The sequence below is a fragment of the Schistosoma mansoni genome, chromosome 1, assembly GCF_000237925.1.
Source record: "Schistosoma mansoni strain Puerto Rico chromosome 1, complete genome".
Lineage (NCBI taxonomy): Eukaryota > Metazoa > Platyhelminthes > Trematoda > Strigeidida > Schistosomatidae > Schistosoma > Schistosoma mansoni.
The window spans coordinates 35,356,386-35,384,113 of record NC_031495.1 but is presented as its reverse complement, the minus strand read 5'-3'; the positions used below and the strand labels follow the sequence as shown (position 1 = coordinate 35,384,113).

The 27,728-nt window shown below is 39.7% G+C and overlaps 2 protein-coding genes across 2 annotated transcripts; one reads left to right on the top strand and one right to left on the bottom strand.

The window, feature by feature from the left end:
- The first annotated feature begins 3,322 nt into the window (after window positions 1-3,322).
- On the top strand, window positions 3,323-11,651 carry Smp_104980 (putative phd finger protein). Its single transcript, XM_018794214.1, has 5 exons — window positions 3,323-3,589; window positions 3,626-3,895; window positions 5,054-5,319; window positions 7,640-7,996; window positions 11,061-11,651. The coding sequence occupies exons 1-5, from the start codon at window positions 3,464-3,466 to the stop codon at window positions 11,545-11,547; spliced, it is 1,506 nt and encodes a 501-aa protein (XP_018648649.1). The 5' UTR covers window positions 3,323-3,463; the 3' UTR covers window positions 11,548-11,651.
- Window positions 11,652-18,098: 6,447 nt separating this feature from the next.
- Smp_180800 (hypothetical protein) lies at window positions 18,099-18,622 on the bottom strand. The gene is made up of 3 exons (XM_018794213.1): window positions 18,540-18,622; window positions 18,307-18,493; window positions 18,099-18,271 (listed from the first exon to the last, which is right to left on the bottom strand). Exons 2-3 carry the CDS (start codon window positions 18,470-18,472, stop codon window positions 18,129-18,131), a joined length of 309 nt encoding a protein of 102 aa, XP_018648648.1. The 5' UTR covers window positions 18,473-18,493; window positions 18,540-18,622; the 3' UTR covers window positions 18,099-18,128.
- Between the last annotated feature and the right edge of the window lie 9,106 nt (window positions 18,623-27,728).

Genomic DNA, 27,728 nt, shown 5'->3' with positions numbered 1-27,728 from the left:
CGCATCCCTTATGAAACCGTTAACCGACCAGCTTCGTGGAAATGCAAAATCAATTAGTCTAGACGACACGGCCCGCAAAGCATTCTCCACAGTTAAGGAACACATCGCTAAGGCAACCCTGCTTGCTCATCAGGACACTCAAGCGCCCATTAGTATCGCAGTAGACGCATCCGACTCAGCAATCGGAGGAGTCTTACAACAATGGGTTAACAACTCATGGCAACCTTTAGGATTTTTATCGAGATGGTTGCTAGACGCGGAATCTAGGTACAGCACGTTCGGTAGGGAACTCCTAGCTATGTATTGTGCTGTACGGCATTTCCAACATTCCATCGAAGGAAGAGAATCCACGCTTTTTACCGATCACAAACCTCTTACCTTCTCTTTAAGTTCATCTTCAGACAAGTACTCACCGCGAGAGTCTCGACAACTCGACTACATTTCTCAGTTTACTTCAGACATACAACACATTTCTGGAGCTAACAATGTAGTCGCAGACGCTTTTTCTCGAATAAGTTCCTTGAACAGTTTTCAAGGAATCGACCTTCTTAAGCTCGCTCAGCTTCAAAAAGAAGACATTGATCTTCAGCATGAGTTATCCTCGACAACTCTTAAACTACGTATTAAGCAGATGGGAACAGGTGAGGAAACCTTACTCTGTGACACATCTACAGGTAGGGATCGTCCAATAGTACCAAAACATTATCGACGCAACGTCTTCAATACGTTGCGCAATCTTTCTCACCCAGGTGCTCGTGCAACAGTCAAACTTATAGCCGAACGCTTTTGCTGGCCTGGCATGAATAAAGACGTGAGGGAGTGGGCACGCTCCTGTGTAAGCTGTCAGAAATCTAGGGTCATAAGACACAACAAATGTCCCTTAGGTTCTTTCAAGACCCCTGACGCTCGTTTCGACCACGTCCATCTAGATTTGGTAGGACCCTTACCCGACTCGAACGGATACTCATATCTCCTAACATGCGTTGACCGTTTTACTCGATGGCCAGAAGCAGTACCGATTAAGGACATTACTGCTGAAACATTGGCTCGCGCTTTCGTCGAACGATGGGTAGCAAATTTTGGCTGCCCTTCAACCATCACTACAGACCGCGGACGCCAGTTCGAATCTGGACTTTTCCGTTGTCTGACCACACTATTAGGAATCACGCGCTTCCGAACGACCGCCTACCACCCACAAGCAAACGGGTTGGTAGAACGTTTTCATCGACAACTAAAAGCTTCATTATCAGCTTCAAACGTTTCACGGTGAATAGAAGCACTTCCACTCGTCTTGCTAGGTATCCGCAATGCAGTGAAAGCTGACATTGGATACACGGCATCTCAACTCGTTTACGGAACGACACTTCGAATCCCAGGAGAATTCGTGGATCCTTCGGTTTCTTCATTGAACATAGATCTAAACTCTTACACGAGTAGGCTTACAAACGCTATGCGTCCAGTTAAACCTGCTCACACTCGACCGCAGTCAACCTGAATTGCGACATAGTACACACGTCTTCGTTCGTCGAGACTCACATCGACGACCCCTCGAATCAGCATACGAAGGACCCTTCAAAGTTCTTCAACGCGAACTTAAGTACTATGTAGTCGATAAGAACGGCACGAACGATAGCATCAGTATTGGTCGCCTCAAAGCAGCGTACTTAGAAGGAAACCCTATCTACGTCGATTTTCCTTCGGTACAATCGAACGACACTGCTCCTACACTTGTAGTGCCCCAAACGACAGCCGACACACACCTTGGTACTTCGTCAGTGTCGGAAAACAAACTTAAGATAACACGTTCTGGAAGAAGAGTAAGGTTTCCAGAACATTTAAATGACTATTGCACGTAGGACACAAACTTTACCTCGAATTTCCTTTGCATTATTTATTATAAAAATTTTTTGAATATGCTCATTTTTATATATTTATTCCGAAAAAAACCATTTTTTTTACAATCGCTTTTACACTGTCGCAAGCGTATTATTATATTTTTTTTCCGCTCACCTTGTGTCCTTACGCAAGTACGTGCATTTCGACATTCATTCACACGTTCTGTTTTTTTCTTTTCTTTTCCAGGGCGGCCGGAAAAGAACGATGAAGTTCACAAGGAACCGAAATTTTCATTGCACTTTGTTTCCTTATTACTATGTTGTACGTCACGGTCCCTTAGTGTAAAGAAAGACAACCAGACGCTGCTACACATAGCAAGCTATCAGAAGAGTGTTTACCAACGATAAACTCGTTGGGTTTAAACTTCTGGCTGGCCACGTCTTAGGGTCATCACTACCTCACTGGGGGGGATTGATCTATAGCTGTAAATAATTCCTCAAAATCAATAGCTTTTTAAGTGTTCGACATTGGATGCTGACCACATTGTTTAAGTGGACTTGTTTAGCTGAAGTCGTTCGGTCATGCATCCGTACCGGATAACATCACGACTCAGCGTGGGACACAGCTCCTACGTTTACTAACCAGATTAGAGCAACCGCTTCTCGACACATTGATAACGTATCAAATATATCTTTCCAACCCCCTCGCATCTGACTTCTGATTTTAACCCAGTGGGGGACGCTTCGAATATAGGTGTTACTGGTTAATAGTTTTCAAACTAGAATACTGGTCGTATCTTCATTACCCTCAGACTTACAATGGGTTCTTGATTTTATTAACCTTTCCATCACTGTACATAATTACTCGAAAACTCATGTTATCAAGCAATTTTAAACCTATCCTAAAAGCAGATATTTTCGATTTTTACTACAATATTTGTAAGCTTGCTCATACGAATCTATGCTTTTAGATAAACCTCCATATAGATGAACACATCAGATGAACGAAGTCTTAATTACTACATAGCAAGGATGGAATCCCCGGCCAACCGAAAATTTGAATAACTCGCCGTAGCGCCAGGGTTTGAATTTTTGTTGGGTATCAAGCTATGCTTATATCGTAAAGATGTAATATATACCTTTACAAGAATTAAAATTCGTTGTGCCATTGTAAGAACATGGGTTTACTGTTAAAATAAAAACTTGGTCTACATAATTTATTTAAATTTCAGAAAAATGTCAGTTAGCGTACACATAGCACTGATTGTGATATATTCATCATGTTTGCTGATCTTATTGTTCCAGATTAGGCAATCAGATTTCAAAGGCCATCGTGATGTTACAATGGGTGAGTTCTAGATAGTGTTGTGGAAATCACGGCAATTTAAATTGTGGCGAATAAATGAAACAATGAGATACCATAGAATCTTTGTCCACAAAATGCTACTGTAGTATAGTAGTACAGGAATTCATATATATTGACTATTAAACTAAAATACACACTCTGGAAAAGGATTCAAACGCGACTGAAGAGCAACATTACATTTCTCTCAAGCCAATCGGCGCGCCTATTTGATTACCAGAACATCTGACTTCGCTGGTTTTTACTATGGTCTTGGTTGTTACTGATGCCTAGGAAGAAATCATTGAAGCTCAATAACACTGGGTGTATATTTTGTTCTGAAGTTGATGAATATCCACTATTAGGACCTATTATTGAGAAAAATGGTTTCAAAGTGCATACAAACTGTATAGTAAGTTCAAATTTGTGAAATACTCTACTCTTGGAGTTTGCCGCCAGTGGTTTGTCCCAGACGAACACTGAGAATGAATCCCCAGATGATTTCATACTTGGATTCGCTGTTTCTTCAATTCTCAACGAACTTAGGCGTGGTCGTAGCCTAAAGTGTTCTGTATGTCGTCTCTCCGGCGCCTGTGTTGGATGTGTTGTTAGCACTTGTCACACCACCTTCCATCTCCCTTGTTTAATTAAAGCTCAAGGGATAACAATATTTGAGGGCAACTTTCCTTCCTATTGCCGCCGTCACGCCCACAGACAGGTATGTTTAAGCTTATATATTTTGTACTAATTCATTGTGCGCTATCAAGCCCAGAATAATTTAATAAGTTACAACTATTTGTGTTTTCTATTCATCGACAGACCTAGTTACTATTTTATGTTCCAGATCTAGGTATTTAAGTAATGCAGTCGTACTGCAGAGATGTAGTACTATCAAAAGCCTAGTGGTTCAAGTGATATATTTCTTTCATTCATAAATGGGAAGCGGGATGAAGTTTGATATGGTAAACATAGAGGACCCTAATTAACACGGAGGAGAAGTGTTGTGCCGGGACTTTACTATAAATCAAGATGTCATAAATAAATTCTTACCATTTTGACTAGTTTTAAGCTCTCTTAGAAGGTCTCCATCAACTAGAAAAGCCGGAGGTACAGCACTATGCACGTACAGGTTTAACAGTCACCAGATTGAAATTAGGGGATTTTTATCAATCAGACTGGTCCACCGCTTTTTTTGATGCCTGTGTTAATACAATTTACCAGTATACACAACTGTCAATGAACATTTTTTTGCCTGCTATGTAATATACAATAAATCTTCCTAGTCTCTTGGTCTTATCTTCCAATTGTTACATTTCAAAAGTTCTAGTTACAAGTAGTGAAATCTTTAGTGAACTTCGAGGGGTTTCGTTAAGGTCTAAATTTTGTATAAGGTTTTGACTTAATAACTCTCTTTAAAGCAGCTTCGACATCAGATTAGATAGATTTCTGTGCTTGAAGGTCATTATTGAGTTGTTCTGTTTTGTGATTTACGTTTAGTTTATTTCTATTTTCTCCTTAACTAGTGATAATTAGTGTTATTCACTGTATTCGTTCACTCATTCTAATTATTATCATGTATTAGAATGCTAGGTTCATTAGTTCATAAACATGCTTGATTGTTTGTGTACTTTGATAAGTTGAGTTCAAATGTCCAGCATGATCCTGTTAGCTTAGATGGTATGTAATATATAGGGTAGGTTGGTTTGCTTATTTGACAGTCTTAAAACCATTCACTCTCCAAAACAAACTATTCATCTCTTAGCCTAATCTTTTCCCATAGAATGTTTACGTATTATGTTAAACAATATGAAAATGAAATGTCACATCTCTTTAGACTCATCTAATACAAATATAGAGTATGCTTGTTTCGCCTTAGGATTTGGATGGCTGGTTGGCGCAATGCAAGGAACCTCCCTCTTGTTGTGTCTGTCTGTTCTCAGTTGTACCGGACAAAGATTTCGAAAGCAGTTGTCTACCCATAAGAAGACAAAAATCTGTACCCAACCATTCATTGGCGAAAAAGGAAATTGTTCCAGTTCTCAACGAAATTCGGCGTACAAGACGGTCTTGTGTGGCTCCTTCAACTCCTAAACGAATCACTGTTTCAAACGGGATGTCTTCTGTTAAGAGGAGATATTCTCAGTCCGAGCAAGTTTTATTTTAGTGTTTTCATAAGGAAGTAATAGGAAATTATTACATGTTAAATAGTCACAAGACCGGTGAATATACTACATATTGTCACTTTTTGTTATTGACACCTCTTTCTCAATAGAATCATCTGTTAGGTTATAGTGTTTGAATGAGTAGTTTAACACTTCAAACACCCATTCTTATCTAAATTCTCTAAGTTTCTAAATCACCTGTCTAACAATCAGATTTATTTTGATACAAATTTTTAGTGGGATTCCATATTGTTTTTAACTTCGATCTTAACTTAATTTTGACTTTTATAAGCTCTTAATCATTGTACGAAGTTTTGTTGTGTCAGAAAAAACTCGTCTCATCAACATTTCATTAGGTTGTAATAAGAAATCCGACTGACATGTCCAAGATATTTTCTAATTTCAACTCCAAGCATTTGAAGCACGATGATGGCTGATGCAAGAGTAAGTTGGGTGAAAGTTAGGAGTGACCAAACCAAGAAATGGCATCAGTCGGTAAAGACACTGACTACTGGACTAAGCCATGTAGGTAGGTGCAAACTTTACCTAATTGGGTCAGCGTAATTATCGTCAAAGACTTTCGGCGACATCGTTCCAAACTGTTCCTAGTCTCGTAGGTGCATTCGCTCTTTATCTTCCCTTGGATTCCAAGTTTCGAGATGCTTCGTCAGTTTTCTATCTTACTAATTTATGCTTCATGAATTATATCTTGAATGTTACACCTTCGATTTCCACTAATACTTTTACTACCTCTGCTACTCTGAGATTTTCCCTGACTATTTCATCTCTTTGTGCTAATAGGGTATGGCAACTTGAATTGATGTACACATGTGACAGGTTCTACGTTAGGCATGAGTGAATGACTAACTCAAAACATCTATGGAAGTTTGGGAAGATATTCTAGACAATAGTTTTGATGGTATAAAAGTCCAATAATTATTTTGTGTGATTGTTTCATCGTAGAATTAACTTATTGCAATTTCTATCGTAAAAATACTTTTCCCGCTTTCTGAAATTCAGAACAGTTACAAAATTAATGCTAAGTTGATTAAGTTTTATGAGTGACCACTCTCTGTGTGTGTTTTTAACCAATTACAATTTTTATATTTCTCTTCGTCGACTATAGTTAACCCAGGCCATTAATTACAAGTTGACATTGTGTTGAAAGTGTGATTGTAATGCAATCATGCGCTTTGCCACTCTTTAGCAACTCCGGCTTCAATATAGTAAACGAGACTGCTGCTACCCTCTTGTTCCTTGCTCCGCTAACTAGACTAATAAGTCCAGTTGTATAAAAGCTTTGTTGGTCAAGAGCCGGTAGAATTCAAAATGCGTTTAAGATAACCAGTTTTGTATCGATTACAATGATCATATTTTAGGAAATGAGTAAATTGTCAATGAACACAAATGATAGTAAAAAATACATTAAAGGTCCATGAGCAGAGTTCACGTTGAATAAATTAATATAATGAAAACCCATCTTAATTCGACAATAATTTTCTTAAGTTCTATTTGATGATTCGACATCCTCAATAGTATGTTGATGAATTCAGTTTGTGTGATTAAAGTTATATATTCGCATTTGTTATAAAATTGTAACTGTCCACAATTGATGGTTTAAAACGCTATGGATTTTTTTTTACTTCTCAAAAGTTCATCAAGTCGAAAATTATCTAGATGAAAAACAACTATTCTCATGCTAATTTATCGGCTTTATGAGGTTATTAAGTCAATATTGATTTTCCACTGGAAATAAGGTTATAAATAGGGTGTTGGGCGTTGGTTATAGTGGATACATATCGAAAACATACATCTCTCCTTATTAGGAGGGTAAACTAGCAACATGATTTTAAAATCCGTACCTATTCATACAATCGCGGTTCCAAGTATGCATATTCATATAAATACTATTGCACTCACATTGATCTTTAGCAAATATAGCATTCGGTCTTTTCAATAGATCCGTACTTATTGTGGATTTATTTATATAAATAGATAAATCCACAATATGAATACTGTTGCACATAAATCTATATTCCATTAGTAAGTTATGTCTTCATTAAACCAGATCTCATCACTGCATTTCACTTTTTATCCTGTACACAACATCAAAGTTTCTAGTAAAACAGCTATACCAACTAACATGCAGATTCACATTTTATCGGATGAATGGCATATTATTACGGACATGGGTTCTCTAAGTATTGCAGCTGAATCCCCCATATGCACTCGTTTTTCATTTCTACTGAATCCGTTTAATATTGAGTTTCTTTTTATCTTGTACCGTTCTCATCCTTTAGCACATCTACTTGGGAGTTACCCGGTTCTTCCTCTTCGGAGCCCGAAGAACAAAATCCTGTCCAGCAACCTAAAACACATAAAGAATCTGTTACACTACCCTCATCAATGTCACATATTCCTGAATGGTTGACTGACTACTTTCTGAGTCTTGCTCCTGAAAAGAGGCTTCCTGTCTTTGAGGCATGGAAACACCACACTATCCATGGACTCTGTTGTCCTTTATCATGGATGCATAGAAATTGCATTGCAGGTTTTGCTGTTTCTGCTGCATTACATTACCTAAAATGCCCTTATTGTGCAAATAGAGAGATATTCATCAGGTCTATCATCGATACTGGCATATGGGTCCCAGACCAGTAAGTTATGGTATTATGTCCTTTCTTGTTTATCTAACTCTAGATGTTATACTTACTTGATAGTGCTATCCACATATAAACCTTTGGATACGTTTTTTAAAGTTGCTAGTGGTCTTGAGTGCTGTTAGATGTATGAGGGCAGTTATCACTTCCCGGTTGCTCACACCATGGAAGGGTTCTTCTAGAGGTACCTGAAAAGGAAATTAGGTTAGAAGTGGTCTTAGTGACCTGAGAGCGTGACCGCAGTGCCCAAGGGACAACTGCTTGAGGTCGGCCACACACGACCTTTTTGTGGGTAGTTTTTGTGTTAGCTCCGTACTTGTTGGGACCTTAACGCCGGAGACGCAAATCCGTGGGATAAGGCGAGGTGTGCATTTTTAGGGTCGACCTTTTCTAACCCCACCCCTCCTTGTGGGAAGGCAGCATCGCTGTTATGCTGGTTGTCTGAAGGAAACACCTTACTGCTGTCACACCTCTGTACAGTCAGCAGTACGACTTCGCCTTCACACCTTGGGTTTGCTGCTTTTAGTCTTACCGCTCTTCAACCGACCTGCCTGGCATGGTAGGACCTTGAGGGACGATTGTTCCAGCCAGTATAGCTCGATTGGATCATCACGATAGACAAGCCCGACCACCACGTCAAGGTAGCAGCAACGGTCAGGTTTTCAAAGTTACTGTAATAATTAATATCCGGTTTCAAGTCGCTTATTCAGACATAATTTAGTTAACAAAATCTGATTTCAAGTAGTGAATTTGTAGCAAAGTCTGACTGATGTTCATCTAAAATACCATGGATTTTGAGGATTTAGTGGCTACATTTACACATTTCCTGTTATATTTGTTCTTTTGTATCAACGGTTTAGGAGTGTAATTAAGCTGTGAAATTATTTCTAGAACTAGGTTTCAAGTTATTTTACAAACATGACTGCTAGCGATGTACTAAAACCATGACCAAATTGTCGTTTATTCAAGAAGTTTAAAGGGTATTGCAATATAATGGATTGTTCACGGTCATCATAAATGATAGGCACTTTTATCATTGGAAAACGTAGTTTGTATATAGTGTCGGTGACAGTTACTTAACAATCCTTAATAGATTCAAGATACATGCTATCTATCAACTTCTTCAAATAAACGTATGTTTTCAGTGAAAATTTATTCCGATTATGAGTGATCCTAAATTCTTTGGTACGTCCAAGGGTAGTGAATTTGTAAACCTAACTCGTTTCGTATTTCTTTGTCGACTAAACGTAAATCTATCTTCTGTGCAAAAGTTCCAGATGTTTCTGTGAACATTCTTCAAAAACCACGATCATAGTTCACACAGAGCCTAGCACAAATGTGCAGTAAACAAACTCAACATACCACAACACAACGAAAGTACTTTCTAAGAAAGGATGAATATGAGGAATAAATAGTATTTAAGCTCAGATTTTAAGGGGAAGATGAGTGAATCCATATACACATAATTCCCATTTAAACATAAACAGTACAAATGTCCACAAAGGAATCAGTCTTCAGCGAATTCGTCATCAGGATATACGATCCTAAATTTATATTAATTCAATGAACAGACATGACGATTTTATAAGATTACAATGCTAGACTATGTAATGTAAGTAATAACACTATAGAATTGTGTACGCTTAAAGAGTCGTGTAGAATTGATTAGTTAACATTGAGCTGTAATGTGAATGGAGTAGGATAATTAAACATTATTACAATAATCAAAGGTATTGCAATTAATATCAGATATAATTATCCGTAAAATCATGGGGATATGAGAAATAATTAAAAGGAAAGGATATTTTCAAATAAGAAATCAATGGGACGAAAAGAAAGTAATGAAATAATAATGATAGTTTTAAAGCCACGGTCCGGATAGTGATAATGAGTACTTATTTTGTACACACTGTTCAGACTTCATTTCACAGATGACAAGGGCTTCTGGTGTTTTAGGGAGTTAATTACAAAAATATCTTGTTGCATTTGGATGGATTCTATCAGCAACCTCAATCAACCTGTAGATCATTGGGGTGATTAGAAGGGATTGAATGTTCAAGGATGTTAATCCTAACCGCTTTCCTCTCACATTCGTAGATCCACACTGGACTATGCTTTTGTGTCCGAGTTGAAAGCTAACACTGTATACCTTGTTCCACAAGAGCAGGTGAACTGTTAGATGCACATTGAGGCGATCAGGCGAGGGAGATTATCCTTTACAGATACAAAAAACGAATCTCTCTTAGTGAATGTTAGCCATTTCCTGGTTTGGTCGCCCATTGTCTTCTCCTAACCTTTTCCTCCTCCAGTCAACGTTGGACTTCAAAGCGGTCAGACATATGTGAATATTTTGTCACCACTCCAATCAACGAAGATTCGCTACCTCATCAATCGACTCGACGTTTCCTCCTAGTACCCCATACCCAACCTCAGCATTTTTCACCGTTGTTTTACGACAAGCGACCAATGCCTCGATTTCATGAAAAACTTGCAGCTTATGCATGTTTCCGTAGACCACGTTTTACGACCATACAGTAATATGGAGTGGAATGCTTTACAGTGCAATCACTCTTTGGTTAACAGAGAAACACCTCCTACGTTGCAAGTTAGCTTTCTGAGTCCATCTCTGTGGATGAATTAGTGTTCCAATCAGAAACTAACTTCGCGTAGAACATTAGATAAATGTGAAGATTTATGTAGTTTTGAGGTTTCAGTGAATAATGTTTGAGACGTTTCATAAACTATAAAACTTCTTACATTACTGTGTCTTACCTTCTGGAGCAGAATTTTAATGGAAATCCCTCAGGGTAGTAAGGCCATGAGGTGACATTCATTCATTAAACTACCACCTTTAGGCTTCTCAGATAGTGCTACCAACAAGAAACGCTACTTCACGTTCAGTTAGTTGCATTGGTGCGAATGTATCTTAGTACTGAGTACTTCACGATGTCATATCTTGAGTATCAGTAAACGAATAGTAAGTGGTGTTTTATTGTGTAGATCGAATTATGAAGATAACGCCTTTTCTTAAGGTAATATATATTTTTTTATTTGTTTAAAGGGATGCAGCCTGGGAATTAGAACCGGGGGCTTATGCAGATCTTGTTCCCATTAGCGAATGTTCCTCTAATCTAGATGATGCTTCACAAAGTGGCGGCACATCCACCTCATCATCTCAGTGTGATTGCGATGGGTGGAGCCAAAAAAATGTCGTTGGTCATGGGGGGCACGTTACACAAACTGGAAATGCATCATCTAGTGGATCACCGTCTACAGATCAGGAGCGTGTCCCAGTACTTCCACTTATATGGAACAACCAAAAATTCAAAAAAAGCCGTGGAAAAAAGCCTTCAGCTAGACGTCGGGTGCAAATACCTCAAGCCATTCCAAACACACCTGGACCAACTCGTGTTTCTCGTAGGCACACGTCCATTACAACACGAAGTATTCAGGAAGATCACTCTCCTAATAGTGCTTTAAATGAGAGCAGACTACGTCAAGTAACCTTAGGATCTTTTCTTTCTGTTAGGACTCAGACTTCCCGGTAAATCCTTTTGCATTTCAGATTTTCTTAGTTTGTCTCTATTCGCTTAATCTCGGACATTAAAAACTGAAGATTGCATCTGTACATACAAAAAATTCTATTTGTTTTAGTAGATTCTTTTTCAGGAAAAGAGTAGCGTATCTACTTTATGTATGGTTTTATCGTTGTTATTGCTTATGAATATTTAAGGACTTAATAGAATACCATCAGTTTGGTAAACATGACCCTGTTTTGTAAGACTACACGATAATTTTGTAGTCGTTATTTTCATTCTGTTCATCTTAAAGGTCTCAATGTCTTTACAGTTATAAATTTAAGGACCGACTTTTATTTGGGATCCTCTGGTGGAGAAAATTAGACTTTGCAAATCCTTCAAGTATTATCAAACTACTTTTGTAAACAATGGTTTGTTTGTCTAAATCAGGACTTACACATTTTACATTATTTATTTAAGCGCATAAAATACAGTATAACAGTACCAGAGATGGAGTGCACCACACAAAATGTGGATAAAATCGTGAGGAAAAGGGGAGTACCTTTAGAGAGAAAAATGCAGTCAACAAAATAATTAGTAAGAACGGTATGTGATAAAAGATACAGTCTAATCAACAGTACACACACAGAAATTCGAAATTCTTCTGGTTAATTTCCTCTTTTGTTCATGAGAAAAATTACAGCAGGATTGCCGTTCGTTTCTGTTCTGATAACACGGTGCCAAGTCATAAATTGACTGCCGCTTTTTTCAACCACTCCTAGTGTCGGCAATTAACGTGCGCTGAGATGACATTTGTAACATCTCCAATTCTTCGAAGCCGGTGTTTAAGGGTGGTGACATCAAGTGGATTGTCATCATTGTTCTCGAAAATTGCCGAATCTACACATTACTAATGTGATGTTGCCACTGAATGTCAGCAATTCCTCGAAGATGACGATAATCGGACACAGTCATCTAACATCTTTAACTCGTAGAGGTTAGGCTTCCCAAACATAGGACGAAACTGTTCTCACCGATGCGTTCTAGGCTTGACGTTTCGTAACCGGACCACCCTAGCTTTCACTGCACGCAAATTAATCTTTTCAGTCAAACTACTACCTAGGTACAGGAACTTCCCGACTATTCCCAACTACTTACCACCAAAGGTGAGTGCAGACAGGTTCGTGCCAGTTTTGTAGAAGCACCTCGTATTCAGTCAGTCAGTTACAACGTAGAACGTACGTACATTAGTTCGAGTTGCCATACCACATTAACACAGAGATGCAGTTGTCGATTCAAATCCCATAGCGGTAAAAGTAGTAAGAGTATAAGCATTATGTGAAAGATTAGGGTTTGAAGATGTTATTGAAGGAGTATAATACAGTGAAATAAATTTGGAAAGAGAAAAAGGATAGGGACATATGAGGAATTCAGAAGATTAGAATTTGGTAGAGCACAAAGAGTGGATGCACCTCCGCCATTGCAAACGATTTTGAGCCATGTCATTCAAGGTCTCTAACCATCGGTTGTTATCATCTCGCGGATCCCAACCAGGTAGTCTACACCTACCAACATGACTCAGTCCACTTGTCAGCACCCTGTATTAAGGAGGTACAAGGTTCATACAATACCTGAGGACACTGATTGTTAACTCATTAAGTGCAATTCTCATAGCCTTAGTATCATTGCAAGTCAAGACAATATCATCTGCATACTCAAGATAGGAAAGTCTTCCTTCAAGCAACAGATCCACACCACTCCTACCTACTTCCATTGGAGGTGTTTCCAGTGTACAATCGATGGTAAAGTCGACGGGGCAACTCTGCCTAGCCTCACTGCTAAAACGGAGAGATGGTTGTATGCCCTCGCTCTGCCTGAAGTGCTCATATACAGAAGCTTCGAAATGTTCATAAACTTTTCCGACGCATCCTTCGACAAAAGATCACAGTTCTGTTAGACATCAAGAAACTTAACGATTTTTGATCCTCAACTATGATGCTCTAACATTTGGCGGAGGGCGAACATATAATAAGCCAGTTAGTCAGCTACAACGTAGGACCAGGCACATTTATGCATCGGTCCAAGTTGTCATACCTCGTTAGCACAACAAGATGAACACCGGATTCATAAAAATAGTTAGTTTAGTGGTGGTAGTATATAAAAGATAGGTTGTATATAAGGATATAGTGTAGGAAGGAAGAACGTTATGAAGCAATTTTAATCTTAAGGTTTAAGGGAAGATAAAGAGTGTATACACCTACGCCATTGTGATCGATTCTGAGCCATGTCACTCAGAGTCTCCAACCATTGGTTACAATAGCCACGCGGACCCCAACCAGGTAGTCTGCATCTGCCAACATGACTCAGACTAGAAGTTAGTGACTTCAAGCACTGATGCCACGTTTTGGTTTGGCCGCCCCTAACTCTTTCCCAACCATCCCCTACACTGGACAGCATAGCGCGTCGTGGTAATCGGTGTTCAGGCATACATAACACATGCCCTGGTACGGCCGAGAGTGGGGAGAGTCCACTCTCCCTCTCGAAACGCTCTCACATGGCCACGCGAATATATAGCCTCTGCCAGAGAAGTCCTACTCACTGCCTTCTCGTGGCATTACTGTTGTTTACGAAATTGAAAGGACGAAAAGCGAATGTCCGGCGCTTTAACCGGGTTGGTGGACATGGAGGGTCCACCTAGGGGAGTTGGAAAACCCTGATTCCAAACCAATGGTGCACATGGGTTCCAGTCGTGGTAATCGGTGTTCAGGCATACGTAACACGTGGCCTAACCATCTCAGTCGATGAAGATTCATCACCTCATCAACTGACTTACTATCATTTCCTAATACCCTACGTCGAACCTCACTATTACTTACCCGGTGATCCCAGCAGATGCGAGCAATATTTCTAAGGCATCTGTGGTCAAATACTAGTAACTTACGAGTATCTTCTACTCTTAATGGCCATGTTTCACAGCCGTAAAGTAGAACAGAACGAACTGCTGCGCAGTATACTCGTCCCTTAATTGATAGACGGATATCTCGTCTTCGCCATAGGTGACGTAAGTTGGCAAAAGCCAAACGAGCTTTTTGAATCCGTGCTGAGATTTCGTCAGACACCAACCCATTAGGGCTGATCAGACTTCCAAGGTAAATGAAGTTGTCGACGCGCTCGACTACTTCGCTCCCTATCCTTAGTTCAGGCGTTGACGTAGGCCAGTCCTGGAGCGACAATTTACATTTAGATGGGGAGAAACGCATCCCAAACATCCTGGCATTATTACTCAGTTCTAACAGAAGACTCTGCATTTTGCCAGCGTCTTCACCAAACAGGACTATGTCATCTGCGTATTCTAAGTCTCTTAGTGGACCCCCTGGTAGAAGGTCAATTCCTGAAAATTCAGTCGACGAGTGTTATTTCCAGCAATATGTCTATAATGAAGTTAAACAAAAATGGGGATAGTGGACATCCTTGTCGGACACCACTTGAGGTTGTAAAATCAGATGACAGTTCGTCATAAGCTCTCACTCGACTGGTAGTGTTCGAGTAAAGAGCCTTGACAAGGTTTATGTACTTCTGAGGTATGCCTTTCAATACCTCTAACAGCACTCAAGACCACTGTATTCATAATCAGAATACATAATCTACTTCTATGATAGGAGCGAATAGTTTGGACACAGTCAAAAGTGGATTTGTACCCCCTAAAATTTTTGCATAGATAACGCAAACCGTGTTTATAAATAAAGACTCACTTCATTTTAAGATATTGGAATACTTTTTAATTCCTAAGTATATAATTTATGATTACCACAGGTATTTTGTGATAATGAAAAAGTTCAGAATATATTTCAGAAATAGCTAGAAAATTTATTCAATTATGAAAGTGATATCTGAAAGGCTGTGGAAACAGCAGTGATATCTACTGGTAACCTAAACCAAATGGTTAGGAAAAATCATTAAATTTCAGCAGCGTCCACAGAACTCATAGATGCTCGGAAACTCGTCCTGTTTGGTTCCGAACACGATGACGAGGTAGCTTAAACATAGACTGATCGAAAGCTCGCGTAATGATCGTGAGCAGTGATGGGTAACAAAAGCAGAAAGGATGGGAAAGGTAGCAGTGTAGGCAACGGTAAACAACCATTCAGACTTATCAAAGAAACAGGTGTTTTTAATATTCAGCTATTAGTGAGACTGTCTTAGAAAAAGATAGGACTGTTATTCACTCAATCTAGGAGGTTAGATTGATGGACAAATCATTTTAAGGTACAGTTCAACTTATAGTGGCTTCGTTTATCAATCGCCTTGATATTTGAACAGAAAAACATTGGTACAAGGGGGCACCAAATACATATGCGCCACACAACAATGAGGTCAGCAGCAGTTATCATTGATGTGTATGAAAGCTGTGATATTGCCCGAGTGCCCAGACAGAATCAGGTCGTTTTCTTAGGGGCCCACACCCGGAGCCCTCGACCTAAAGGTCGTCAAAAGATGCAGTCCCATGGTAGCCGGTGAACAACAATTAGTTCATATACCATTTGTTCCCTCAGGATACTAGAGCCCATGTGTACCATTGGTCTGGAATCAGGGTTTTCCACCTTCCCTAGGTGGACCCTCCGTGTCCACCAATCCGGTTGACGCAGATGATATAGTTCTGTTTGATGGAGACACCGACGAAATGCAGTCTTTCGATCGCCTTGAGCAACAGTGGAGACATATTTAAGTAAGATGCGATCTACTTCTGCAAATGCAACTTTAGGAATAATTTGAGTCAGCGCCCAAATTAATGGTAGAGAGTCAAGTAGTTGGACCTGTTGACCGCTTCAATTATTTTAAGTCTTGATCCTTTGGTATCTGACGAAATCTCGACTTGCTTTCCCAACTTGGGTCACTTGTGGCATAGACGAGAGATATGTCTTGCGACCAGTTTGCCTCGTTCTAATTTATAGATGTGAAACATGTCCTTTAAGAATAGAGGATATACGTAGGTTACTGGCATTCAATCATAGGTGTTGTCGATGCATTGCTCGCGTATTTTGGGACCACGAAGTGAGCAATGCGTAGATTAGGGATAGGGTATTAGTTAAGGGCGGCAAATTGATTGAGGAGTTAGTGAATCTCCGCCAACTAAAGTGATCTTAACATATCCCCAATCACTGTCTATTTCGACGGGCGATACTGTCTGGTATAGGCTGAAAGCCAAGAGCGGCCAAATATGGCTTCGGTCCACGAAGTCAACGACAGTTGGCCTGAGTTGTGGTAATAGGTGTAGGCTATGTGGTTGAGGTCAGGGTGGTTACCGTAACCAGTGGTCGGTTATCTCGAGTAACATGGCTCAAAATCGTTTACAATGGCGCACATGAAACACTCTGTCTTCCCTCAAATTCGAAGCTTTTGAATTGCCCATAAATTTTGCTTCTATTTCACTGATTTGTGTTTTTTCGAATTGTCTAATTTTTGCTATTACCACTGATACTATAACTACCCCTAATATTTCGGAATTTGACCTGACAATTCTACCCCTTTGCGCTAACGGGATGTGGGAACTTGGACCGATGTATACACATACCAGGTTCTACGTTGTGACTGACTTTATATTTATTAGTTTTTGTTTATCACGTTTAACAAGTCATAATACAGTGGAAAATTTTTTAAGGCTTTGTTGTGAAAGTCATTAGTATGATGGCACTTAATTATAGACAAGAACGTCATGTCAGTTATCAAATTGGTCGACGTCTTTACAAAAAAAAGTCTACGAATATTAATAAGTGTACCCTATGGGTATTGAAGCTTACTAATATCTCCATAATATCAGTTTATTTGTATGAAGCATTTTATGCCATATCGTCAAAATTTATGTGCTGTAAATAAATAATCATTATCGAGATGTTCTTTGGTAAAATTTAGTTGTCACGAGCCATATTGTTGGTTAACTGTCTTCCTATATATATATATATGCGATTTGATGAATTGCTTTAAACGGAGCGCTCCATTTATAATTTGGTTTTTATAGTCAGGAAAGTCAATTTGTTAGCTTAACTTAATTTCAGTGTCAAAAAATCCATCTTAAAGTGGCTCATTTACAAAATTGTGACTTCCAATCAATTCTTGCATGGTTACCAAAAGTGGCCACTATATTCGCTTCTTCGTTGTTGTCATTATGTTATGGAAAATGCTGAATGGATTTTATACTTTGGATTGCAAGCGTTTTATGGAAAAACCTACTGACATATTGGTAGGGAATAGATTTGGGGTAATTTTTTCAGATTGGGAAGAAAATGTTGTTACCTCGAAGATAGAGAAGAGCTGTCATCCACTTCAGAAATAATGATTCATTCTGGTTGCCTTTAGATTTGTATTTTTTTCCTTTGGATGACTATATCTTTAATCAACCGCTTCTGTTCCACAATAATATACTTGGTTAAGTTCACTTTATTAATGATGTATCGACATGAAAGAGCGGTGAATGACACTCGAAGCCTTACTCCTAGTTGCACACTTGGACTTTTACCGTTCATCTATTCCCACGCACTTAGTTCGCTGACATATATTTGTGATATCAAAAGACTAATAAGATTACGAAAACACTATCACATTTGTAATGTAGTTTACACTTTAGGTTTTTTAGGACGATACCGTTTTTTCTGTAGTCTTCTCATTTTTATTTGTCTTTTGCGTTCCTTTTTACTTAGCCACACTGGGTAGGTCCCATGATCATTACATAGTATTTTCGGTAAGCTTTTGGAAACAACTAGAATGTTCAAATAAAGCATATTGTAATCTTACTATCCATGTGATTTGAAGTTGAGTCGACTGACTGTTCGGAAGAGACTGAGTTTTCTTCACTTTTCTTGATAGATCCTATCAACTGATCCTTGATTTTCTTAAAGCTACGTCTACGTTTAATCGCACGAAATCGCCTTTTAGATTTACTTCGAATACTTTTGGTCATTATGAACAAATCCTTTGATTGCTAGGTAGTCCAAAAATGTACGTCACAACTTGAAACGAAGTTTTACCTTATGCTTCCTAAATAATCTGGGTACTATCAAGCTAACTGCGAAGGACAATTAGGTATTGAAATGGTTGAAGTGTACGTGTTTAAGACGGATATCTGAAAAGAAAATGTAGGGTAAACTTAGCACATACGAAAAAAATGATGTGACGATCAACAAGATTTATGATACAACAATAAAATAAAACCCAGTACACTTACTTTATTTTTATAAAAGAATTAAGGATATTTTATGCTTTGTGAAGCATCAGTCCCCGACCGTTGCTGCTACCTTGACGTGGTGGTCGGGCTTGTCTATCGTGATGATCCAATCGAGCTATACTGGCTGGAACAATCGTCCCTCAAGGTCCTACCATGCCAGGCAGGTCGGTTGAAGAGCGGTAAGACTAAAAGCAGCAAACCCAAGGTGTGAAGGCGAAGTCGTACTGCTGACTGTACAGAGGTGTGACAGCAGTAAGGTGTTTCCTTCAGACAACCAGCATAACAGCGATGCTGCCTTCCCACAAGGAGGGGTGGGGTTAGAAAAGGTCGACCCTAAAAATGCACACCTCGCCTTATCCCACGGATTTGCGTCTCCGGCGTTAAGGTCCCAACAAGTACGGAGCTAACACAAAAACTACCCACAAAAAGGTCGTGTGTGGCCGACCTCAAGCAGTTGTCCCTTGGGCACTGCGGTCACGCTCTCAGGTCACTAAGACCACTTCTAACCTAATTTCCTTTTCAGGTACCTCTAGAAGAACCCTTCCATGGTGTGAGCAACCGGGAAGTGATAACTGCCCTCATACATCTAACAGCACTCAGGACCACTGGATTCATAATCAATCTCCTTCTTCACTTCACACTGTTCCTTCTACCTCAACACTAAACTTCCTCTTTCGGTTTCCTCCTCAACTGTCACCATGGCCAACGATTCTAGTGAGCGAAACACTGTCCCAGGTCTACTTAAACCTCGCTCCAAACTACACATTGGAGCCTTCAATGTACGTACCCTAAGTCAAATCGGTCAACAGGCCTCCTTGGCTAAGACCTTAGAATCTCGTACCATCGATGTATGCTTTGTCTCCGAAGCACGCATACAGGATCTCAGTGTGGTCATTCACTTGACCTCACCTCGCCAAAATGGAGAGCCAAAGAAATACACCCTACGTGTATCTGGCGACCCCATGACTAGTTCTTGTGGACTTGCAGGTGTAGGCATGGCACTTAGTACGAGGGCAGAACAAGCACTACTAGAATGGATCCCCGTTAACAGTCGCCTGTGTGCTGTCCGGTTAAATGGCTCCGTAAGAACTCGGAAGGATAGGGACACACGTCGTTGCCTTTTCGTCGTTTCTGCCTACGCTCCCACTGACTGCAGCCATGATGAAGTGAAAGATGACTTTTACAGAAAACTCTCTGAGCTTCTTCAGAAAGCTAAGCGCTCAGACATAGTAGTCGTAGCGGGTGACTTTAATGCCCAAGTAGGCAGCTTAAATCAAACAGAAAGACATTTAGGTGGGTATTTTAGTATTCCGGCTCAACGAACCGATAGTGGTGACCGTCTGTTGCAACTATGCTCAGACAATCGTTTATTTTTAGCAAGCACTAATTTTAAACATAAGGAGAGACATCGCCTAACATGGCGACCACCTGCACCAAACCAACGATGGACTCAAATAGACCATATTGCTATCAGCCATCGTTGGAGAGGCTCGATAGAAGATTGTCGCTCGTATTGGAATACTTGTTTAGACTTTGACCACGCTTTAATACGAGCACGCATTTGTCTGCGCCTCAATGGACGCAGGAAAACTACACTAAGAAGACCCATTAGGACTGAACTGAAGGACGAGAAATCCAAATGTAAATTCCAGGAACAACTGAGTTCACATCTAGGCAGTTCTGTAAATGAGACTGACCCAGATGCTGCTTGGAAAGACATACGAACAGCTGTGGAAACAGCAGTCACATCTATTCGTTATTTAAACCATAGGGTTCCAAAAAACCAATGGATTTCTTCCAAGTCTATTTCACTGATGGATTCACGTAAATTCATCCCATCAGGCTCTGAACACGACGAAGAGCGTAAACAAATCAAATATAGGTTAACGAAAAGTCTAAGGAACGATCGTGAGCAATGGTGGGCAACGAAAACAAAAGAGATGGAAAAGGCAGCGGCTGTAGGCAACACCAGGCAACTCTTCAGACTAATAAAAGAAACCGGAATTAATAAGTCAAGTGTAAGTGAAACGATCTCGGAAAAAGACGGAACCCTTATCTGCTCTCAGCCCAGACGTTTAGAACGATGGGCGGAACACTTTAAGGAGCAGTTTAGCTGGCCTTCAGCTACTGCACAACTACCCACTATTCCCAGACAGTCTGAATGGAACATTGAAGTAGGCCCCCCGACCCTACTTGAAGTTCAAAAGGCTATAAGTAATCTGAAACGAGGAAGAGCAGCTGGTCCAGATGGATTGGCTCCAGAGGTCTTTAAATGTGGTGGTCCAATTTTAGCGATTAGGTTGACTAATATTCTGGCTAAGATCTGGGAGACGGACGTAATTCCATCCGACTGGTCACAATCTCTGATTGTCCCAATATATAAGAAGGGGCCAAAATCATCCTGTGATAACCATAGAGGGATTAGTCTGACTAACATAGCATCTAAAATACTAGCCTCAATAATTATCGGGCGCCTAACTAAGACTCGTGAACTGCAAACACGAGAAAATCAGGCTGGCTTCAGATCTGGTCGTGGCTGCATCGACCACATATTCACTATTCGTCAGGTTTTAGAACACAGACATGTTTATCGGCGTCCGGCAATGATAATTTTTCTTGACTTGAAAGCAGCATTTGACTCTGTAAACCGAGAGGTTCTGTAGCAGTGTTTGTCATTGAAAGGTGTACCTCAGAAGTACATAAACCTTGTCAAGGCTCTTTACTCGAACACTACCAGTCGAGTGAGAGCTTATGACGAACTGTCATCTGATTTTACAACCTCAAGTGGTGTCCGACAAGGATGTCCACTATCCCCATTTTTGTTTAACTTCATTATAGACATATTGCTGGAAATAACACTCGTCGACTGAATTTTCAGGAATTGACCTTCTACCAGGGGGTCCACTAAGAGACTTAGAATACGCAGATGACATAGTCCTGTTTGGTGAAGACGCTGGCAAAATGCAGAGTCTTCTGTTAGAACTGAGTAATAATGCCAGGATGTTTGGGATGCGTTTCTCCCCATCTAAATGTAAATTGTCGCTCCAGGACTGGCCTACGTCAACGCCTGAACTAAGGATAGGGAGCGAAGTAGTCGAGCGCGTCGACAACTTCACTTATCTTGGAAGTCTGATCAGCCCTTATGGGTTGGTGTCTGACGAAATCTCAGCACGGATTCAAAAAGCTCGTTTGGCTTTTGCCAACTTACGTCACCTATGGCGAAGACGAGATATCCGTCTATCAATTAAGGGACGAGTATACTGCGCAGCAGTTCGTTCTGTTCTACTTTACGGCTGTGAAACATGGCCATTAAGAGTAGAAGATACTCGTAAGTTACTAGTATTTGACCACAGATGCCTTAGAAATATTGCTCGCATCTGCTGGGATCACCGGGTAAGTAATAGTGAGGTTCGACGTAGGGTATTAGGAAATGATAGTAAGTCAGTTGATGAGGTGATGAATCTTCATCGACTGAGATGGTTAGGCCACGTGTTACGTATGCCTGAACACCGATTACCACGACGCGCTATGCTGACTAGTGTAGAGGATGGTTGGGAAAGAGTTAGGGGCGGCCAAACCAAAACGTGGCATCAGTGCTTGAAGTCACTAACTTCTAGTCTGAGTCATGTTGGCAGATGCAGACTACCTGGTTGGGGTCCGCGTGGCTATTGTAACCAATGGTTGGAGACTCTGAGTGACATGGCTCAGAATCGATCACAATGGCGTAGGTGTATACACTCTTTATCTTCCCTTAAACCTTAAGATTAAAATTGCTTCATAACGTTCTTCCTTCCTACACTATATCCTTATATACAACCTATCTTTTATATACTACCACCACTAAACTAACTATTTTTATGAATCCGGTGTTCATCTTGTTGTGCTAACGAGGTATGGCAACTTGGACCGATGCATAAATGTGCCTGGTCCTACGTTGTAGCTGACTGACTGGAACATCAGTCCTTGCATCCACATAACAAGTGTGAATAACCCTAACAATATTAGGTAGGCTTTTTGAATGTGCTAATTTTCTAAACTTAGATATCAGTGACATTTGTCACAATCCACACAAAGGAAGACCACGGGAATCAGCATATCTAAAATAAGCACAGCACTCTCAAATATGAGTCTTGAGAATACATTTTACGAAATAGGTTAGTTTATTATTTCTACCTTATTTCTTTCAAGTGTTACACTATTTTTGATACTTCGCATAGTGCATATACACTGGTAAACTACAAAAATTAGAAGCCTATGTCTCTAATAACACGAAACGTATGAAGTTGAAAATGATCAGTACCTTATATGGACAGAAACTTATAGAAAAAAGATCAAATACATTTTGAAGTAGTGAAAGAAATTGGCAATAAATTATAGATACACACCTTGATGTATCACCAAGCGAATTTAGTGAACGACTACATTTTAGGAAGTTTCGCCTCTAAATGTTTACCGGTATCAATATATAAATAATATTAACAGTTGAGATCATGAGTCAATTGAAGCTAGACTACCACGGAAAACCTGGTCTAGCTACAATTGACTCATGACCTCAACTATCAAAGTTATTATAATATCCACAAAAAACCCCTTCTGATATAAATAATCCTTTAGAAGTTCAATTAGTGGTCGGTTTCTAAAACAGTCTTATTCAGAACGTCAATAGATATTCAGAGAGTCGATCTTCCATGAGTTGTTTTTATCAAATTTACTTGTCCTGAAAAATCGATATTAACATGGTAAACATAAATTCGTACTTTAGGAGCTAACTGATGTTAATGAAGTTTTCATTAAAACTACTTACACCAGGTCACGTTCAAGGACGACTGGTCTCAAAACATGAGGGGAACTACTTTCCTAAATACTTAGCGATTATTACTTAGTTTTAAGTACATAAATCCTAGTTGGATTAGAGTTGATAAAAATCCTTAGTCTAGATCATTCAAACTTCTGATAGTTACCATTGCTATTGGTGAAAATGGATCGTCGTCCTTCATATGAATCGAGCGATTAGAAATTAGTTTTGAGTTTGAGATCAACACTGAACAACTGGACGACAGGGTTGGTGGTCTAAATTCAAAAGCATTTACAGAGCATGATATATTACAAGGAATAAATGTACTAGAGTGGTACATATAACGCACAAATCCATGAAGTCACTGACAATTGGATTGAGCCATGTTGGTAGGTGTAGACTACCTGGTTGGGATCCGCGAGATGATAGCAACCGATGGTTAGAGACCTTGAGTGACATGGCTCAAAATCGTTTGCAATGGCGGAGGTGCATCCACTATTTGTGCTCTACCAAATTCTAATCTTCTGAATTCCTCATATGTCCCTATCCTTTTTCTCTTTCCAAATTTATTTCACTGTATTATACTCCTTCAATAACATCTTCAAACCCTAATCTTTCACATAATGCTTATACTCTTACTACTTTTACCGCTATGGGATTTGAATCGACAACTGTATCTCTGTGCTAATGTGGTATGACAACTCGAACTGATGTACGTACGTACGAAGTTCTACGTTGTGACTGACACGCCTGCTTTACCGCGCGTCATTTCGCTTCACTCTCTTCTATTCGCTTTATCCCTCTGATTTCCTGTCCAGATCAGTGAGTGCACAAAATATATGTATTCAAAATCCATTCTCATTTTCGACTTATTTAATTCTGTTGCTCACTGACGTGGCTTAATTCGATGATTATATACGAGGATTGACGATATGTATATTTCGACAACAATCATTCAATAACGATCATTTTCTCGATTCAACGAGTCAGGTCTAGGGCCACAAAAGTGGTCAGCTTGTCAACTTCGTGCGGTCTAATTGAAGTCAAAATTAATGGTCCCACAGAATATTCTAGGCACGTCTAGGTATCTGAGGATGTCGATGTTAGTTATAATGGACCCAGTTAGCTTAACAGGTGGGCCCAATCAATATATGGAACGTGGGGCTCAAAGTATGAGAAAGTAGTTTGTGCAACAAAGAATCCACCTTTTATTGCCCACACTTCCAAACCTGTTCCACAACGCACCGGCTTACGTTTGTTTATATAAGCCGTAGCTTTAACACTAACTGTAGTTTCAATAGGGAACAAATATTTCTACAAATGTACTTATGAACATGGTTAAACAACAAAATCCCTTTATCAGAAGTTTTTTATATCCGATTTTCACAGCCTTGCAGGGATAGATGTTTACACTTTTGGAATCCTAAGAAGAGATTTAGTTTAACGATTTTACAAACGTTTTGAGTTTTTTTCCTTTCCAAGTGACCCCTCATCATGGGACTAGACCTACATGATACTTTGATAAAAACAGACACATTACTGTAAGAAAGCAACAGAGTAGTCTATCTAAGGAATTCCTACCAAAAATCAAGGAATGTACTTAAGTTCTTTTTATAACTCACAATGGCACATGTAACCAGTACTATGATTAAATCCAACAAACACACTTTGCCTTATCTTCGTTTAGTTCCACAATGCAAGATTATCTTCTATTGGAAAGGAAACGGGTTCGCAGCTCAATATGAGTTGATAATAAAACGTAGTTACATTCCTTAGTTTACAGTAAACATATATTTAGGTCAGTACTGACCTTAATAGTAAATATAATTCTGTGTCAGTAGGTTAGAGAAACAATACTTATTTGTGCTTTTGAGGACCAAAAGTTGAGAACGACAAATTCCAAACAAATATTCTGTACAGTTGGAATCGCATCTGCAAGACCCATAAGTACAACCGACCTGCAGTTTTACTTAGGCGAGATCACCAACGTTTTTTTTCTTCATTTTAATGCCCTTAACCAGAGTCAAGTTACTATGACTTAAGAATGGAAAACGGATATACAACCCTTATCATCTAATGATCGAGATAAAGCTGGGATAATACATGTGCTAAGCATGTTACGTAACGTACCAGACAAATTTAGCGGTAATAATCGTCAAACACTAAACGTTTCTGGTAGAGGAAGGGGACTGTGTTTTTCAGGCCCTATGTCTAGGCGGTAAGCCAGATAATTTGGTTACGGTGAAGCATAGTCCTAACTTTATGTATTAACAAACAAGAAGATGAAGTGTATTGTTGCTCGTCCAACACATGAAGTTACTTTCCTCAGTGCAAGCGGAATAAAAGTAAACGCTGAGCTCTCGTTCTTACAGTTCAGCAGGACATGTCAACATTTCTCCTTTCGAGTGGAAATCCCTGAACTTAAAGTTTCTAACCAGTAGAATTTCATACTGAAGAGGTCTTGGTTACACAGTATTTGATGATACTGATGATACAACGGATGTTCTAGTTTTACAACTATCTACCAGTAGCACCTTCTATATTCGATCGTTCCCAGTCAGATAGAAATCAGAAGTCAGACGAGAAGAGGCAGGAAAGATATATTTGATTCGTTACCAATATATCGAGGACCTTTTCCATAAGCTGGCTAATGAAACGTAGGAGCTGTGTCCCATGCCGTGTTGCAACGTGATCTGGTACGGATGCATGACCGAAATCCTTCAGTTAAACAAGTCCACTTAAACAACGTGGTCAGTATCCAATGTCGAACACTTAAAAAGCTATTGATTTTGGGGAATTATTTACAGCTACAGATCACTCCCCCCCTAGTGAGGTAGTGATGCCCCTAAGACGTGACCAGCCAGAAGTTTAAACCCAACGAGTTTGTCGTTGGTAAACACTCTTCTGATAGCTTGCTTCGTTTAGCAGCGTCTGGTCGTCTTTGCTTAAACTATGGGACCAAAATGTACAACATAGCAATAAAGAAATATAGTACAATGAAAAATTCCGGTTCCTTGCGAAACTTCGTCGTTCTTTTCCAGCCGTCCTGGAAAAGAGGAAAAATAGAACGTGTGAGTGCATGTCAAAAATACACTCGTACTTGCGTAGGGACACAAGATGAGCGGGAAAAAAAATGAATAAACTAATACACTTACAAAAAGCGTAAAAGCGATCGGAAAAAAAATGGTTTTCTTTTGGTTTTTTTTATATATATAAAAATATATATATATACACTCAAAAAAAAAATAAAAATGTTTTGTTTTTTTTGTTTTTTTTTATATAAATAAGAAAAATGAGCATATTAAAAAAAAATTTTTATAATAAACTATGAAAGGATAATTCAAGATAAAGCTTATGTCCTACGTGCAATATTCGTTAAGATGTTCTGGAAATCTTACTCGTCTTCCAGAACGCGTTGTTTTAGGTTTATCTATCGACGTTGACGAAGTATCAAGTTGTGTGTCGGCTGTCGTGTAGGGTACTACGAGTGTAGTAGCTGTGTCGTTTGCTTGTACCGAAGGAAAATCGACGTAGCTAGGGTTTCCTTCTAAGTACGCTGCTTTGAGTCGGTCGATACTGATGCTATCGTTCGTACCGTTCTTATCGACTACATAGTACTTAAGTTCGCGTTGAAGAACTTTGAAGGGTCCTTCGTATGCTGATTCGAGGGGTCGTCGATGTGAGTCTCGACGAACGAAGACGTGTGTACTATGTCGCAATTCAGGTTGACTGCGGTCGAGTGTGAGCAGGTTTAACTGGACGCATAGCGTTTGTAAGCCTACTCGTGTAAGAGTTTAGATCTATGTTCAATGAAGAAACCGAAGGATCCACGAATTCTCCTGGGATTCGAAGTGTCGTTCCGTAAACGAGTTGAGATGCCGTGTATCCAATGTCAGCTTTCACTGCATTGCGGATACCTAGCAAGACGAGTGGAAGTGCTTCTATTCACCGTGAAACGTTTGAAGCTGATAATGAAGCTTTTAGTTGTCGATGAAAACGTTCTACCAACCCGTTTGCTTGTGGGTGGTAGGCGGTCGTTCGGAAGCGCGTGATTCCTAATAGTGTGGTCAGACAACGGAAAAGTCCAGATTCGAACTGGCGTCCGCGGTCTGTAGTGATGGTTGAAGGGCAGCCAAAATTTGCTACCCATCGTTCGACGAAAGCGCGAGCCAAGTTCAGCAGTAATGTCCTTAATCG

Excerpts from the sequence above, each read along its gene's own strand:
- Smp_104980 (XM_018794214.1), top strand. The coding sequence starts at position 3,464 with ATGCCTAGGAAGAAATCATTGAAGCTCAATAACACTGGGTGTATATTT. Across the intron at positions 3,590-3,625 it reads AAGTGCATACAAACTGTATA|TTTGCCGCCAGTGGTTTGTC; the intron begins GTAAGTTCAAAT and ends CTACTCTTGGAG. Across the intron at positions 7,997-11,060 it reads GGCATATGGGTCCCAGACCA|GGATGCAGCCTGGGAATTAG; the intron begins GTAAGTTATGGT and ends ATTTGTTTAAAG.
- Smp_180800 (XM_018794213.1), bottom strand. The coding sequence starts at position 18,472 with ATGACCAAAAGTATTCGAAGTAAATCTAAAAGGCGATTTCGTGCGATT. Across the intron at positions 18,272-18,306 it reads AACTTCAAATCACATGGATA|TTGTTTCCAAAAGCTTACCG; the intron begins GTAAGATTACAA and ends TGAACATTCTAG.